Genomic DNA, 17,424 nt, shown 5'->3' on the forward strand with positions numbered 1-17,424 from the left:
CAGGTTCTTCTTCCTCTTATGCAACTAAATCCAAGCCATTTAACAGACCTGGTTCCAGCTTTAGACAGCAGGATTGCAGAGATTTTAGAAAATCCTAACAGCCATATCATAAGAAACACTACCAACCAAAAATCAAAGGACAATCAGGGCCAATGTAATAAACAGGTGGAGGCCCAGAAGCAGCACCTTTGAAGTCAACCTCAGTCTATCATACCATCTGTCATTGAGGGACTCATTGTAAACATCAGCCTCTGACATCATAGCGCTGACTATGATTGCCTGCAACATTTATCAGGCTCAAACAACACCTTCAGCCAACAACATCAGGTTGGCAAGTCAGATCTCTGGGTGCTGAAGACCGTCTCTTCAGGCTACGCCAGGCATCCCCAAACTGTGGCCCTCCAGATGTTGCTGAACTACAACTCCCAGCATCCCTAGACACAATTTTTTTGTGGCTGGGTATGCTGGAAGTTGTAGTTCAGCAACATCTGGAGGGCCGCAGTTTGGGGATGCCTGGGCTACGCTATAGAGTTCAAGGCACGACCAACGTTCAGAGGACTGCGTTTTACAAAAGTGACTCCTGCCCTACAAAAGGAGATGCAGGAGCTGTTGGGGAAGAAAATGATTGTCACAGTGTGATGGGCACAGAGGCGGGAAGGGTTCTACTCCTGCTACTTTCAAATCCCCAAAGGGGATGGCGGAATATGGCCAATAATGGACCTGAGACATATGAACAAGTTCGTCCATGTGAAGAAGTATTGAATGACGACGTTGCAAGACATCCTGCCATTTCTACATCAGGAGCAGTGGCTTGCAATGTTAGACCTGCGGGTTAGAACATAAGAACAGCCCTGCTGGGTCAGGCCCAAGGTCCATCTAGTCTAGCATCCTGTTCTGCACAGTGGCCCACCAGATGCCACTGGAAGCCACAGGCAGGAGTTGAGGGCATTCCCTCTCTCCTGCTGTTATTCCCCTGCAACTGGTACTCAGAGGCATCCTGCCTTTGAGGCTGGAGGTGGACTTTAGCCCTCCAACTAGTAGCCGATGTTAGACCTCTCCTCCATGAAGTTATCCAAACCTCTCTTAAAACCATCCAGGTTGTTGGCTGTCACCACATCTCATGGCAGAGAATTCCACAAGTTGATTATGCGTTGTGTGAAAAAGTACTTCTGTTTGTTGGTCCTAGATTTCCTGCCAATCAATTTCATGGGATGACCCCTGGTTCTAGTGTTATGTGAAAGGGAGAAGAATTTCTTTCTATCCACTTTCTCCACTCTATGCATGATTTTATAGACCTCTATCATGTCTCCTTGCAGTTGTCTTTTTTTCTAAACTAAAAAGCCCCAGGTGTTGTAGCCTTCCCTCATATGAAAGGTGATCTACAGTGGGTATAGGAAAGAATCACCCCCTTTGATAGACCTTAAATTCTGGTTCCCTTACATCCTGAAATGAAAACACAAAGAAAATTCCCTTCACCAGCTGTACTTATCCAATGCAACCTATAACATCCAACTGAAAAACATCACAATTACAGTCCAGAAAAAGTGTCAGAAATAAAAAACAAGAATTACTGAGATTGAAAAAGGATCACCCCCCCAATGTCAATATTTTGTTGAACCACCTTTTGCTTTAATAACAGCCTTGAGTCTGTTGGGATACTTCTCTATCAACCTTGCACATCTAGACGGAGCAATATTTGCCCACTCCTCCATACAGAACTGCAAAAATAAATAAAATAAATAAAGATTCATGGTGAGGACCTTGATTTACCAATATCAGGTACTGCCATTTGGCCTCTGCATTGTCCCCCATGTTTTCACAAAGTGCATGGCAGTGGTAGTAGCACATTTCCAGACCAAGGGGCTGGCAATTTACCCTTACCTAGACAACTGGCTCCTGGCTTCAAAAGACAGATTAGGGTTACTTTCTCAGATACGGTACTTATTGCGCCTTCTCCAGGACCTCCGTATACTACTACTACTGATATTTATATACTGCTCTTCAACAAAATTCTCAAGCGGTTTACATAGAAAAGTAAAAAAACACATTAATAAGATGTCTCCCTGTCCCTAAAGGGCTCACAATCTAAAAAACAATGACATAAGGCAGACACCAACAACAGCCACGGGAGAGATGCTGTGCTGGGGCTGGATAAGGCCAGTTGCTCTCCCTCAGCTAAATCTTAGAGAATTACCACTTTAAAAGGTGCCTCTTTGCTCAATTATAGAGGTCAACTGGAAGAAATCTCATCTAAACCCTGTGATATCCATCTCCTACATAGGGCTGTTCTACATACCCAGACGGGAAGAGCCTACTTGCCACAAGAAAGATTTCAAGCCATAGCGGATCTTGTACATCAATTTCAGTCCAGTGCAGTGCAGTGTGCAAGGCAGAGTCAACGCCTCCTGGGCCCTATGGCCTCCTGAAAGATGACGGTTTGGCATACGTGCCTAAAAATGAGAAAATTGCGGTTATGGTTCATATCCATCTTCCATCTGAATGTAGACAGTCCCCAGAAATGGTTAGTTATTCTTCAGCAGATCCTCTGGTCATTGGGTTGGTGGACTTGTGCAGAGAATCTACTGTGAGGAGTCTAGTTTCAACTGCAGTCTCCTTCAGAATGGGTGATGACGGACGCCTCACTGATGGGCTGGGGTGGGGTGGGATTCATTGCAATGACAGTGTGGCCCAGGTACAGTGGAGTCACCTACAAAGACATTTCCACATAAATTTCCTGGAACTCTTGTCAGTATTTCAGGCCATGAAGGCCTTTCTACCAATGCTCAGAGGGAGAACTGTTCAATTACAATTGAACAATACAACAGCGATGGTCTCTCTAAACAGACAGTGTCATTGATGCGTTCTGCAGAGGAGGCAAATTTTGGGAGAGTATTCTTTAAAGGATGTTACAGTGACACTACTGCTCCCTCTTCTTTTAGGAGCTAACTGAACACCCACTCTAATGGATTCAATGGATCACACCCCAGATAAACAGGTTGCTCACCTGTAACTGATGATCTGATAGTGATCCGTTTACATCCATTAGATCCTCCTGAACCTCCCCTCCGCAGTAGTGCTCAAGTCTTATGTAGAGCTCACTTTTGCTCCAGAGATGCTTGACTGCTCCGGCAGTCTCCAAGGAACTGAAGTGCTGGCGCTTCCTCCCGCTCTAAACAGTCACGTGGTCATATGGGGCAGGGTGCAAGCACCGAGAAGAGCTGTGGTACTCCACACCGACAGGCTTCAGTGCAGGCGCAGAACCCATTCTAATGGATGTCAATGGATCACTACCAGATCATCAGTTACAGGTGAGCAACCTGTTTTTCCCCCTTTCTGTTTTGCGTGTGTGTGTATGTATGTGTGTGTGTGTGTGTGTGTGTGTGTATATATATATATATATATATATATATATATATATATATATATATGGAAGAAAAAACACTTGATTACTTTTATATGTTAATGATGATATATAATAATATATGCAAATATATGTGTTTGTTCTTCACATTCAGAACTGATCAGAAAGGGCTCCTTCATTTTCTACATAAGTAATCATATTTATGTGTTAAAATTCATTTCAGGCAACTTGGTGAGTTTATCGATGTTGTGTTGAAAGGTGCAGAATCCCAAAATGGAGCAAAGACCACTGATTCTCAAGGTTGTACACCTATTTCTCTTTCACAGAATTTTCATTTTGGACAACCACAGGTAAAATTCAATTTCTATATACCAACGGAACATGAATCCCTAATATATGTGGCATTTTTTAGACTGGTAATATTTTGAGGCCAACCTAATTACTGTGCTCATAGCAGCAGCATTGAGCAATAGAAAGCCAAGCCCATGGAAGCTGGGGACAGGAAGAAGTAAGGAGGAGAAGGATGGGATGCTCACCAAGGCTATGTTTATAAGAGGTCTCCAAAACATGGGTCTTGCCTCACTTACTAGGTCAAATTCCCAAACCCTAAATAATCTTACTTGATAGTATATTTGATTGAGATTAATGGCTAACATCTCCTGTTGCCTACTGCAAATATGTCCCTGAAGGCTGAGGGACATATTTCAGGAGGTACAGACAGCTGCAGGGGGAGAGTCTGACAGAAAACGTTCTTCCACTAGCATGTTGTTAGTTTGGATGTTGGCTAATGAACCTTTGGATGGAACTACACATTTCTCAGCAAATGAGTTCTCAGACCCATACTTGTCAAGAAAATGGGGGACCAGGGAGACACTTGCAGGTGAAGTACTTGGTATCTCTTGAGGATGGGTTGTAGTTCAGTGGTAGAGAATATGCTTTATGTGCAGAAGGTCTGAGGTTTAATCTCTGGCTGACGCATCCTCAACAATGTGTCTACCTGCAGAAGAGGAGGGAGGAGGGTGAAGTCCCTTTCTCTGCTTTGGATTAGCTGACTACATGCTGAAGCTCAGCATTCCCTTCCCGTCACTCTAATAGACTTCAGAAAATTAACACAGAGTGCTCCCATTGACATGAATAGGACAAGTTGTCCCATTAATGTCGATAAGACTTCTTGTGAGTAACTTAGTGTGGACTAGCCGACCCTGCACAGAGCATCTGTGCACTCTTTGGGGCCAGTGGTTACCTCTCCCCACCGCCCCACCTTCTGTCCCAGTCTCTGCTTCCTAACCATGGCCGGCCCGTGCCAGGTCCAGCCGCCTCCACCCCACTGCCACAAGTTGTCCCATGAATGTCAATAAGACTTCTTGTGAGTAACTTAGTGTGGATATGAGCCAGTGACTGTATTTTTAATATTTATTTAACATATTTTTAAATTATTTAATATATTTTCATGCAGCCCAAAACCTACGTCTCTGGGCGGTTTACAACACAGCAAACAACCAACAACAGAAAAAGTTAAAACATTCATTAAAAATAAATGATAGAGAAAAAGTTAAAACATTACAACAATTTAAAAATTTACAACAATATTTTAAAACAATGTTAAAACTATTAAAACAATATTTAATCAAAAGCCTGGGCGAATAGATAGGAGTGATATGGTCTCTCCGAGATGACCCAGAAACCAACCTGGCTGCCACATTCTGGACCAATTGTAGTTTCTGGACTACATACAAGGGCAGCCCCACATAGAGCGCATTGCAGTAATCCAGTCTGGAGGTTACCAGCATATGCGCCGCTGTTCTGAGGCTGTTTATCTCAAGAAATGGACGCAGCTGGCGTATCAGCTGAAGCTGATAGAATGCACTTCTGGCACCTGCCTCAACCTGGGACACCATGGAGAGGCTTGGATCCAGAAGCACCCTCAGACTGTGTACCTGTTCCTTCTGGGGAAGTGTGGTCTCATCCAGAACAGGCAAATCAAACTCATCTCCCGAGTTCCAACCCCGCACAATGAGTACCTCCATCTTATCCAGCCCATCACCGCCTCCAGGCAGGCATTTAGGGAGGTTATGCCCTCTCCCAATGATGTGGCATAGAGAAATAGATTTGGGTGTCATCAGCATACTAATAGCACCCAGCAGCAAGAGAGTCACACTTCCTCTGTCAGTTCCCAATTGGAAATTATCCATCAGGCCGACCAAGGCAGTCTCCACCCCATAGCCTGCCTGAAAGCCAGTTTGAAATGGGTCTAGGTAATAAATTCGTTCCAAGACCATCGGAAGCTGGGAGGCAACCACCCGCTCAGTTACCTTGCCCAGTCACAGAAGGTTGAAGACAGGCCTGTAGTTGCTCAACTCTGAGGGATCCAAGGTGGGCTTCTTCAGAAGTGGTCTAATAATTGCTTCCTTAAGACAAAGAGGCATCCTGCCTTCCCACAGAGAAGCATTTATAATCTCTACCATGCCTTCTACAACAACCTCCCTACCAGATAGTATAAGCCATGTAGGGCAAGGGTTAAGTAAACAGGTGGTAGGCCGCACCGTTCCAATCAGCTCGTCCACATCATCAGGAGTCACAAACTGGAACTGATCCAACCTAACCACACAAGAGGAGTTTCTGGACACCTCCACATCAGACACTGAAGTAATTGTGGCGATGGACTACAAGTTGGCCCAAATATGAGAGATTTTCCCCCACAAAAAAACTCATTAAACACATCACAGCAGTTAATAGAATGTTCCAGATTCTGATTAAAGGGAGGAGGGGCACATACCCGCCCTCTCACTACCCTAAACCACTCCACCGGATGTGAACTTGCGGATACAATATGGGCAGAAAAGAATCACTTCTTTGCCACCCCTATTGCCAGAACATAGATCTTCAAATATTCTCTATGTTGTAATCTGTTGGATTCAAGTCAAGTCTTCCTCCACTTGTGCTCCAGTCATCTACCTCACCACTTCAGCCCCCGTAGTTCTTCCGTATACCAAGGGGCCAATTTTGAAGAGGGTCAGAGAGGACGCTTAGGAGTGATCATTTCTACTGCCCTGGTGAGTTTGCTGTTCCAGTATTCCACCAGGGCATCAACAGGATTGCCAGCAGAGCCAACACTAAATCCCTCCAAGACTTCTTGAAATCCTATTGGATCCAATAACCTTCTCGGGCAGACCATCCTAATAGGTCCTTCACCCCTGCAAAGGTGGGAAGTGATTGTGAGTCCAGCCTTAACCAGATGGTGATCCGTCCATGACAATGGGGAAATCACAGGTGTCCCCACCCATGGAACACACCCTGATCAGAGTGAAAGACCAAATCAAGCGTGTGACCGGCAATATGCATCAGTCCTGAGACCACTTGGGATAGGCCCATAGTTGTCATGGCTGCTATGAACTCCTGAGCCACCCCAGACAAATTGGTCCCAAAATGAACATTGAAGTCCCCCACTACTACAAGCCTGGGGGACTCCAACCCCAAGCCCAAGTCCGTCAGCTCAGTTAGGGACTCTGTTGAGCAGCGGGGCTATCAGTACACCAACAGAAGTCCCAATCTATCCCTGGTCCCCAAACTTAAGTACATACATGGTTTGACACTTCAACAGGGATCCTGATAAGGGAGATGTTATTCTTATAAACCACAGCCACTCCACCTCCCTGCCCACAGTCCTTCACCCGTTCCTCAACAGAGTACCCTGGAGAGAGCAGCTGGGACCAGACTGGGCCCCCGGCCAGGTCTCTGTAATACATACCAGGTCAGCACCTTCATCCAGAATCAAAACATGGATGGTTTCCAATTTGTTCTGGACCGACCTGGCATTACAAAGGAGCAAGGTGAGGTTCCAAGGGTGGTCGGCACTGCTCCCCAAGGTCAAAGAGCTGGCAGGGCAGGTGGGAAGGGGAAACAGCTATTAGATTTCCAATTCCCCTTGCCCTGTAACGGCCCGCTGACCTGCCAATGTTACTTCTTCTATTCCCCACCACCATCGGAATTGCTGCCCCATATTCAGTGGATACACCCCCTGTCTCCCCATCTCCAGGTATGCCCAGAAACATTATAAGGCAATCTCACCCAGGACTAATTAAAACAGGTCACACTATTAAATACCCACCCACATGCAAATTCTTGGGTTTTGCATGTGGGTGGTTCTGGCCCTTGGTCTTGCTGTCCCCTTTGGTGTCGTCCCCTTTGGTGTCTCCCCCTTTGGTTGCAACCCTGCCACCACAAGCAGTGTCTCTTTATAGGCCCAGAGATGGCCACTCTGGGCAACAGATGGTATACAAGGACTGCTGAGTCACTCCTAGGTCCCAATCCTGCACAGACTCCCCACAGAGCAGCCACAGCCAGAGGCCACAGTCCCCCAGGTCTAGCAGGGGCTGGCAGATGGTCTCACTGTCTCCCTCTCCTGCAGGCAGGCACTCAACAGCAGCAGCAGCAACAACAGACAGTGAATACCAGCCTCTCACCCTGGGGGCTGACTGGGAAGCAGGTGGTCTCTACTGCAGGGCTTCTGGCTACTGTAGTAGTCTGTCTTCCTAAATGTGTGTGTTTATGTATTTAAAACACAAATACACTTTAAATTTGTGTTCTTATGTATGTATGTATATGTATGTATATATGTGTATCTACACAGATACAATTTTAAATGTTACAGTTATGATAGGGGCTACTCCAGTCACTGGCTGGTTTATATCCAGATTAAGTTACTCATAAGCAGTCTTGTTGAAATTAATGGGACAAGTTTATTTTTCCTGTTTCAAGAGGAGTATTCATGAATAACTTAATCTGCCTATAAGCCAGTGACTGTAGTACCCTGTCTCATAACTTTACCATTTAAATGTGTGTAAGCATACACATACACAATCTCTATGCGGTATGTGAGCAGAAGTTTTGCAACCAAAGGAGTACACTTGTTTTAAAGGGTTGGAAACCAATGTATTATAGAAACATAGTAGCATAGGGTTTTTTAGTAATGAATTGTAACAAAATAATAAACAGTTACTTTGTGTATATTTATGTTAATTACCAAAAATATTTCTTGTATTAATATGAGGGAAACTAGTTCAGTAATTAGAACATTAGCAAAATTCCCAGTGTAAAGTATTTTACTATATATATCACCTGTATATATGAGAATGTTGGTGCTTTTGATAATAATCTTTTGGTTTATGTTCAATAGGAATCAAGCAGGAATCAGACTCCATTGGCAACAGGTATTAAAACTTTTCTCAAAAGTAGAACCTGCAAAAAGGTTACATTGCTGAAAGCCCTTGTGAAATAACAGGGAGTATTGTGCTGACACGAAATATCAAGTGAGAAATACAATTATATAAATGTAGGTATAAGAAAATTATTTTATATAAAAGTAGACTTTAAAGGATAAAGGCATATAGTTGGATCTTAGCTTGCATGAGTGGAGCAAAGTTCACATAAAAGATGTTCCACACTGCCTCCTTCCCATAGCAGAAGCTCCTGAAAATGAAGCTTCTGAGGGGAACCCTCAGGAGTGGCATGGGATGGGGTTTTCAAGGATTTCCTCCAATTACTGCAATCCCAAGTCATTCCCTAAGGTATTCTAAATCACAGGAGCTGCCATTTGGGAGGCTCAGAGGGCTGCTATGAGGAGAATGGTACAGGGAAGACTTTTCAACACCTTTATTCTGCTTGCAGAAGTTAGGATCCAACTCACAATCTTTCCAGTTAAACACCTTGGACATATTCTCAGTTACTGTAAACATAGAGTGTCAAATATCTTTTTAATATATTTGTATCAATACTAGTAAAACGGCTTGCAGTTTGCAAGCATATTAATATAACATCTTATGACGCTGTGACTCTAGTTTTTTTCCTTAGCTGTGAGCTGTCCAATGGGAATGTTTTCCAACATTTTCTGGGGCATTCATGTATTTTTCTGGGAGTTTGCATTGCTACGATAGTGTGGGTGGGTCTGGAACCCACCTGCAACAATGACATAATATTTTCCACCTTCTAAATCTCTTCCGGGATGATATCATGAAACACTGATATATGGATTATTAAAGGAAGAACTAAATCTAGATCTTAATCTGAAATTGGCAACATCTGTATTTATTGAAATACAGGGGAACCCCACTACTTGTGGATCCGACATCCGCGGTTTCGCAGATCTGTGGTCACGTAACTGACACCCAGCCTCAGCATACACGAAAAAAAGGGTTCACAAAAGGTTGATTTCGCGTAACCATTGGTTGGGGGGTGGCCAAAAATGACCTCCAAGGTCATTTCTGGCCATTGTTTTGAGGAGAGAAGCCATTTTGTAGCTCATTTGTTTAAAAACAAACACTCATCCCCGTGATTTTTCATTTAAAATGAAAGCACTGATGGACACTTGGAGACCTGCAGAGCACAGTAGAACACTTTGAAAACAATTTTTAGGACCCTTTGTCACCATTCGCTCCCCATTTTGGAGTCTCCATGAACCTAAACCCCAATTGACTCAATGACTCGGTATCAGTGGTTCCATTGTCTGTGGTTATCGTGGAGAATGGAACTCCTGTGGATACTGGGGTTTACCTCTATTGTTTTTGGGTTTTTTTAGTTTGCCATTCTGGCTTTTTCAAAAATTTGGCACAGTTCCAACATGGTATTAAATGAATCATATCTAGGAGTGTATTTATTTATTTATTTATTTATTATATTTTTATACCACCCAAAACGTACGTCTCTAGACGGTTGACAGAAATGACAGAAACCTTTCCACAAATGGTGGAACCTTTCTATCCAAACCCATAAATATACCATATTGTATCTATATTATTAATTCTCCTGGGTGTGCCTTGGAATGTGCGTCCCAGTGCCCAGCTGATTGGCTGGGCGACGGAGGTGCCTGATTGGCTGAGGCACACCCAGGAGGATTGGTCGCTGTGGCGGGCCGGCCGCAGAGGCCAGAGGCAACAGCAGGCCCAGCCCAGCCACGGAGGCAAGGCCCAGGAGGAGGGAAAGAAAGTGGGGAGGAGGGCAGAAGTGGCGGTGGGGAGGAGAGGCGGCTGGGCCCAACACGAGCTGGCCGTGGTTAGAAAGTGAAGACTGGGGCAGAAGGTGTGGGGGGGGAGAGGTAACTGCCAGCCCCAAAGAGCACACAGATGCTCTGTGCGAGATCGGCTAGTTTAATATATTGTTCCTATATTGTCCCCTGATGTCTGCAGATCTGCCCCCTCCATCCCATGTAGAAACTAAAAAAGGTTTATTTCTTCTAGATATGACAATTAGAGTAGCTCTTGCCATTCCAGGGCAAGACTCTATAGACTTTATTCTCATAATCCTTCAAATCCCTCTGAAATTTCTGCTCCTTTAGTTTTTCAAATTGCCTTTGTAACTCCTTTATCAACAATTCAGCCTTCTTCTGATATGTTCTATCACCTACAGTAACTGTTTTTGCAGCTCCTCTTTTAACAATTGACTTTTCATTCTGATAGTCTCTATTTCTATTTTGGAGATTCAGTAAGTAAATCTATAAAAGACATCCATTATCCTGCCTCAAAGCCTTATTGAAAGAGTTCACTTTCAAACCTGCCAGTTTTAAAGACTTTTATACAATTGTTTTGCAATGCTTATGTCAGAGAACCTCTGACTTTTGTATGGGAAAACCTTTCTGCTTTGTTTGTTTGTTTGTTCCATGCATTTATATACTGTCTTAACTTGCATCTCTAGGCGGTTTACATCCTTTTGAAAAGTTTCTTAATCTAGAGACACTATGCTTGAATTTTAAGAACTGTGGGCAAAGCTCTACTTGTTGAATGACGCATCCCCAACATCTCCTTCATGTTGCAGCTCCCTGCACCGCCTAAAAATTACTTCTGCAGGAGGACAGACCCTCTGGAATAGCATTCAATGCAATATGAGGGACTGAATCTGTGAGGGAAATCAGATGCCCCTTTTGTACAAACAGAAGTGCTTTCTGCATGCACCATGGATCCATTGGATCCAAGCCTATATATCTTTCTGCACCAAGAACGTTACATTCTACTTTGGTCCCAATGCACTGTGCTCGCTTACAATACTCTAATGTGTGCATCTGTATATTCTTCATTAACACCAGTGACTGTAGTTTCTGTTGCATGGACTCAGGGGTGTAGCTAGGGGAGTGGGGGCCCATGTTCATCCCTCTCTCTGGCGGCCTCCCAGAGTGAGGGAGATAATGAAGAAAATATAGAGGGGTGGAGCTGAAGGGCCCTCAGGAGCTGGGGGCCCGTGTTCTATGAACCCTTTCACTCAATTATAGCTACGCCCCTGATGGACTTCCTTATGAGGAACTGTTGGTCGCAATGTTTCCACAGAAATATATGTCTTCTCGCATGAAAAAGAGAATGAATAATTAGCCTTCAGATTCTTCACACAAAAAACTTCATTTTTTTTACTGCCATAGTCTGTTTGCAGAAACTTTCTATCAGTTTGTCTGCCGCATCCTTTTTTTTTTTTTTGAGATAAATGAACTCAGAACAGTAGTGTATATACTAACTTAATTACTGCAATGCACTCTGTGTGGGGCTGCCTTTGTATGTAGTCCAAAAACTGCATCTGGTGCAAAATGTTGCAGCCAGGTTGGTCTCCACTCTCCGGCTCATCTGGTTTGGGATAAGGCTAACTGGTGCAGGGTTCAGATGTAATGCTGACCATGCCAAACTGGAGGTTGGGACAACAAAACTTAGAGAACTGAAAGTACCAATTGTCCATCTCAGTGCTGGTTATAATAATGTATAAAGCCCTGAACAGCTTAGGCCTAGGGTATTTAAGAGAATGTCTTTTCCATTATGAGCCCCACTGCGTATTGAGATCATCAGGAGAGATTCATCTGCTGTTGCCACCAGCTTGTTTGGTGGCTACTCAGGACCAGACCTTCTCCATTGCTGCCCCAAAGCTTTGGAATGTGCTCCCTGCTGAAATAAGAGCCCATCTCTGCTAGCTTTTAAAAGGACTGTTTTAAGACTTATTTATGTATTCATTCATTCATTCATTCATTTGATTTCTATACTGCCCTTCCAAAAATGGCTCAGGGCTGTTTACACAGAGAAAAAATAAATAAATAAGATGGATCCCTGCCCTCAAAGGGCTCACAATCTAAAAAGAAACACAAGATAGATACCAGCAACAGTCATTGGAGGTACTGTGCTGGGGGTGGATAGGGCCAGTTACTCTCCCCCTGCTAAATAAAGAGAATCACCACGTTAAAAAGTTGCCTCTTTATTCATCCAGACTATTAATTAGACTTATAGAATCCATCATTGTTTTTGAATTGTTTTAATTTTGTTTTAAAATGTGTTGTTTTATTGTAAATTGCCCAGAGACATGAGTTTGTGGCATTATATAAATATGCTAAATAGATAAATACATTTATTCAATAAATAAATATTAAATAAATAAGTAATTCACAAACTTGTAGTATTGGGCAATGTATAAGAACCTGGATGAGCATGAATGTACTGTAATTTAAATGCTGCTGCCTGGTAATTAGGAACATTATTAAAACTCCTTTTTGTCAGGATACCACATATTCACATATCCTACAAATACATATTTGTATTGAACTAATACAAACTAATACAAATTCCTCCAAGCTGTCTTGGAGGAAACTGATTATCTAGACCCATTTCAAACTGGCTTTAGAGTGGGCTATGGGGTTGAGATGGCCTTGGTCAGCCTGGTAAATGACCTTCGCCAGCGAATTGACAGAGGGAGTGTGACTCTGCTAGTTCTTTTAGATCTCTCAGAAGCTTTCAGTACCATCAGCCATGGTATCTTTCTGGATCACCTGTGGGATTTGGGGACTGGAGGCACTGTTTTACAGTGGTCTGCTTCTGCTCCTATGTCTCGGGTAGATTTCAGATGGTGGCACTTGGTGACAGGTGCTCTTCAAAGCGGGATCTACTATATGGAGTCTCTCAGGGCTTCATTCTGTCACCAATGCTTTTTAATATCTACATGAAACTTCTGGGTGAGGTCATCAGGGGATTTGGTGCTGGTGCTGGGTATTATCAATATGCTGATGACACCCAAGTCTATTTCTTCTTGTCACCAACATCAGGAAATGGCATTGGCCCCTTACATGCCTGCCTATATGCAGTAATGGGCTGGATGAGCAATAATAAACTGAGGCTGAATCCAAGCAAGACGGAGGTGCTCATTGTTGGTGGTTGTAATCTGCAAGATGGGATAGAATTTCCTGTTCTGGATGAGGTTACATTTCCCCCAGAAAGAACAGGTTTGTAGTTTGGAAGTTCTTTTGGACCCGGGTCTCTCCCTGGTGCCTCAGACTAAGGCTATGGTCAGGAGTGCTATTTACCAGCTGTGACTGATTCAACAACTCTGCCCGTTTCTTGAGGAGAATAACCTAAAAACAGTGGTGCACCAGCTGGTAATCTCCAGGTTGGACTACTTGTGCTCTATGTAGGGCTGCCTTTGTATGTAGTTCAGAAACTTCAGTTCAAAATGCGGCAGCCAGATTGGTCTCTGGGGTATGCTGGAGAGACCACATTATACCTGTTCTCAAACAGTTGCACTGGCTGCCTATATGATTCCAGGCAAAGTGCTTTTTATTACCTTTAAAGCAATGAATGGCTTAGGCCCAGGTTACCTGAGGGAACACCTTACTCTACAAGATCCTCACCGCTCATTGAGATCACCAGGAGGGGTCTGTCTTTGGGTGCCACCACTTCATCCAGTGGCAACCTGGGATAGGGCCTTCTCTGTTGTGGCTTCTAGCTTGTGGAACACACTCCCCGTGGATATAAGAGGATTGTCTTTGTTGGAGGCTTTCAGGAGGGCCATAAAGACCCATTTTTTTAGCCTGATTTTAATGATATTTAGTTTTAATGTTATCTCATTGTAATTGTAATTTGTTTTTAACTTGTTTTTGTTTTTAATTTTTTGTGTATTTTAATGTGAATCGCCCTGAGCCATTTTTGGAAGGGTAGTAGAATTGTGAATAGGCGGGTTTTAGCCTATTTTCATACCTTTAATGGATAAAGAAACCGGGTCTCTAAGACCTGTCCGTGGATATGTGAAACTTCAGGTAATGAGGGCCACCTGTATAAATAAATAAATTTAGCCCTCATTACCTGTAGTTTCACGTATTCACGGACTGGTCTCAGAGACCCGGTTACTTTATCCATGGTATGAAAATAGGCTAAAATCCATCTATTTGTGATTTGGAGCTGCCATTTTGCAGTGTAGAGCCATTTTGTGGCTCTTTTAAAAATATAATTTCCCCGTGATTTTCCACAGAAAATCAGAAGGATGTGGTGGGGGGGTTTCAGTGGCATTGCTGGAGACCTGGAAAGTGAGGTACAGTGCTTTATTTATTTCTGTTTCTTCCTTGCTTTTTTAGCCCTTTGTTTTTGTTAGGAACCTAACCCCCCAATTCCCATTGACTCAAGGTTTCATTATTTACACTTTCCATATTCGTGCCTTTAGGCGAGAATGGAACCCCTGTGAATAATGAGTGCCACCTGCATGCTATATCCTGGCAAAAGGAGTTTTCAGCATATTTTATTGAATTTGTCAATTATGCAGTATTTTTCTTAGCATTAACAATTGTTAATGTGTTTTTGTTCAAAAACATCCTAAATATAACTAATATAGCCAGTTGCGGTTTATGACTTACCAGTTGAAGACCAGAGCTTTAACAGATACAATTGTTATATTACAGAAGAAATCACATGTGTGTAGAAGAAATTTTAAAGCTGTGTACTTTAATCAGCTGCACTAAAATTGTGTTCAGTATATTTAATATAAATTCATATATGATAATTTAAACTCATGTACATCTAATGAACAATTTTTCTTTTTTTATAGTTACTGAAGCTTTTTCAAAAGGGAGATCTGATACAGTTACTGTTAAAGAAATATGTTGCAGCTCTGATACAGAAGGCAGTTTAAATACACCATATAAAGGTTTGACTGTAAGATCCAGAGCATATGTGTTGGCATCTCGGTCCAGTGAGAGCATACGATCATTTTGTGATGACACATATGATGTTTCCTCTGCACAATTTTCCTCGGCAGATGAAATCATGGAAAATGAGTTGTCAAACCAGTGCAACAGTAAACCAAAAGAAAAAGTATCCATTCCTGTTGCACACCAGCCTAAGCACTCTTCATGTAGACAAGGACCCAGTACCTCTAGAGACGTGTTATCCCCACTAAAAGAACTAAAGATTTCAAGGTCAAAATCTGAAAATGATATCATAACATCTTTCTCTGGTAAAGAATTGCATGCAGTAAGTTCAGCTACCTTTTCTGAGTAAATGCAAAATTGGTGATCAGTATTTGTATATTTAATAGAACTGCTTTAACTAGTCTCACAGTTGTTGATGACTCTAATTTTTCTCTAAAGCACCAAATTATTTGAATGAATATACTTACATAAAGCATGAAGAAACATGAAGCTGAGTTTTCCAATAGGAAAGGTATTGAATAGCAGGAATGTATCAAGATTTTTAAAAAATGTATACATACTAGGCAACAAACATTTTTAATTCTCAGAAATTAAATCTTGACAAAATATTTGAATTTTGAAGTCATTTTAATGTGAATAGGAGAAGGTAGCTATTTCTGTATTTAGAAGATGGGTTTAGTCTCAGGGTTTTTCCTTCATTTGTTTAGGAGAGTATATGTAGATGAATTTTCAAAATCATAACAAAAACAGAACATACACACTTTTGAGAGCATTAATGTTATTTAATTGAACATATTTATGGAACAGGCAGTTTCTACTATGGGTACATAATAAATGTGATGAATGGATGGGGGGTTTTTTGTGCCCAATTTATACACCCAGGCCTCCATCTGCCCATTAGAACTCTCAGTAGCTCTGCCACCATCCTCTTACGAGAAGGAAACTGAAAAATTATATCACAATGTCTCAAAACCTTTTAACATAGTGTGTATCTCAGAGTGGGCTCATGGGTAATGCTGAACTGAGCACTTCCAGCACAGACAGAGTGTAAAGTAATTAAAAATCTATTGTATTTAAGTAAGTATAAAAGGAAGTAAATATAAAAGGAACTATTTACAGGCAGTTAAAATAAGGCAATTAAAAATCTATTGTATTTAAGTAAGTATAAAAGGAAGTAAATATAAAAGGAACTATTTACAGGCAGTTAAAATAAGGCAATTGTTCCAAATGTACATGCAAGGTACCTTTCACACATGCCTAGTTTTAGGCAGGAGACTCAAACTTCCTAGTTGTTAGACTGAAGTTTAGAAATAAAAAGCTTGCATCATGAGTGGAGCTTTCCTCCACCTAGCTGGGCAGAGTAGCTTTCTGCATGCTCTCTGGAGTTATGCAGCTGGGACTCAGCCAAGAGTCTCTCACAGCTAACAAAAGTTAAACTAATACAGAAATTAATACAGCAACCCTGAAGAAGAACTCAACCGCAGACAAAAGATGACCTTAGCAGAAACTTGTAAATTCCCCATTTAGTATGGGAAAGAAGGTAGCTAGGTGAGAATTAAAAATCCTTTTAATTGGAGCAGACATACATGAAGGTGGTTGGTTGATTGCTCTAAGGACTGAGTTCAAAGACTGAATGGCTCGGTTCAGATGTAACAGGAAACCATACCCTCTCCCCCCACTCTCCCGTCCGTGTTTGGACGTTGGGGAGAGGGGCCACTCTACAGTCAGCAAAACTGCAGAGAGGTGGGGGAGCTGGTTATGTGGGCTTCCTTCTTTATAGAAGGACAGCCCACACAGCCAGTTGCAGCCGAAGCGAGGGAGGATCACCCTCCCTCAACTCTGGTTTAGGACAAGACTAACCAGTGCCAGCATTCAGATGTAACGCTGGCCCCACCAAACTGGAGGTTGGGACAATGAAACTTAGAGAAAACCAAAGGTAACAAATGGAGTTTGGGGAGGGAAACCGTGGGTCCATTTTTCCCCTTTAACTGCAGTTTTTCATGTCTGGGCATTTGGTTAGCAAAACCGGAGGTGAATGCTAGAGATGTGCATGGAACCGGTGGGGGCCTGTTCGAAGGTGGGGGAGGACACCTTTAAGGACGGGTGAAGTGCACTTATACACACACACCCCACC

At 42.6% G+C, this 17,424-nt stretch overlaps 1 protein-coding gene across 5 annotated transcripts in view; it reads left to right on the top strand.

Moving 5' to 3' along the window:
- The window catches only part of LOC128323553 (uncharacterized), a 41,469-nt gene extending 25,571 nt beyond the window's left edge, over positions 1-15,898 (top strand). For 3 of the 5 annotated variants that reach the window (XM_053246889.1, XM_053246891.1, XM_053246890.1), the window contains exons 4-6: positions 3,585-3,711; positions 8,538-8,571; positions 15,188-15,898. In XM_053246889.1, the coding sequence (XP_053102864.1) occupies positions 3,585-3,711; positions 8,538-8,571; positions 15,188-15,639 (613 nt within the window). In that variant the 3' untranslated portion in view covers positions 15,640-15,898. Of the gene's footprint in view, positions 1-3,584; positions 3,712-8,537; positions 8,694-14,617; positions 14,678-15,187 lie in introns of all 5 variants that reach the window. The other 2 variants (XM_053246892.1, XR_008306350.1) reach the window with 2 other exon arrangements.
- Positions 15,899-17,424: the final 1,526 nt, after the last annotated feature.

Source organism: Hemicordylus capensis, chromosome 4 (genome assembly GCF_027244095.1).
Source record: "Hemicordylus capensis ecotype Gifberg chromosome 4, rHemCap1.1.pri, whole genome shotgun sequence".
NCBI classification, from domain to species: Eukaryota; Metazoa; Chordata; class Lepidosauria; order Squamata; family Cordylidae; genus Hemicordylus; species Hemicordylus capensis.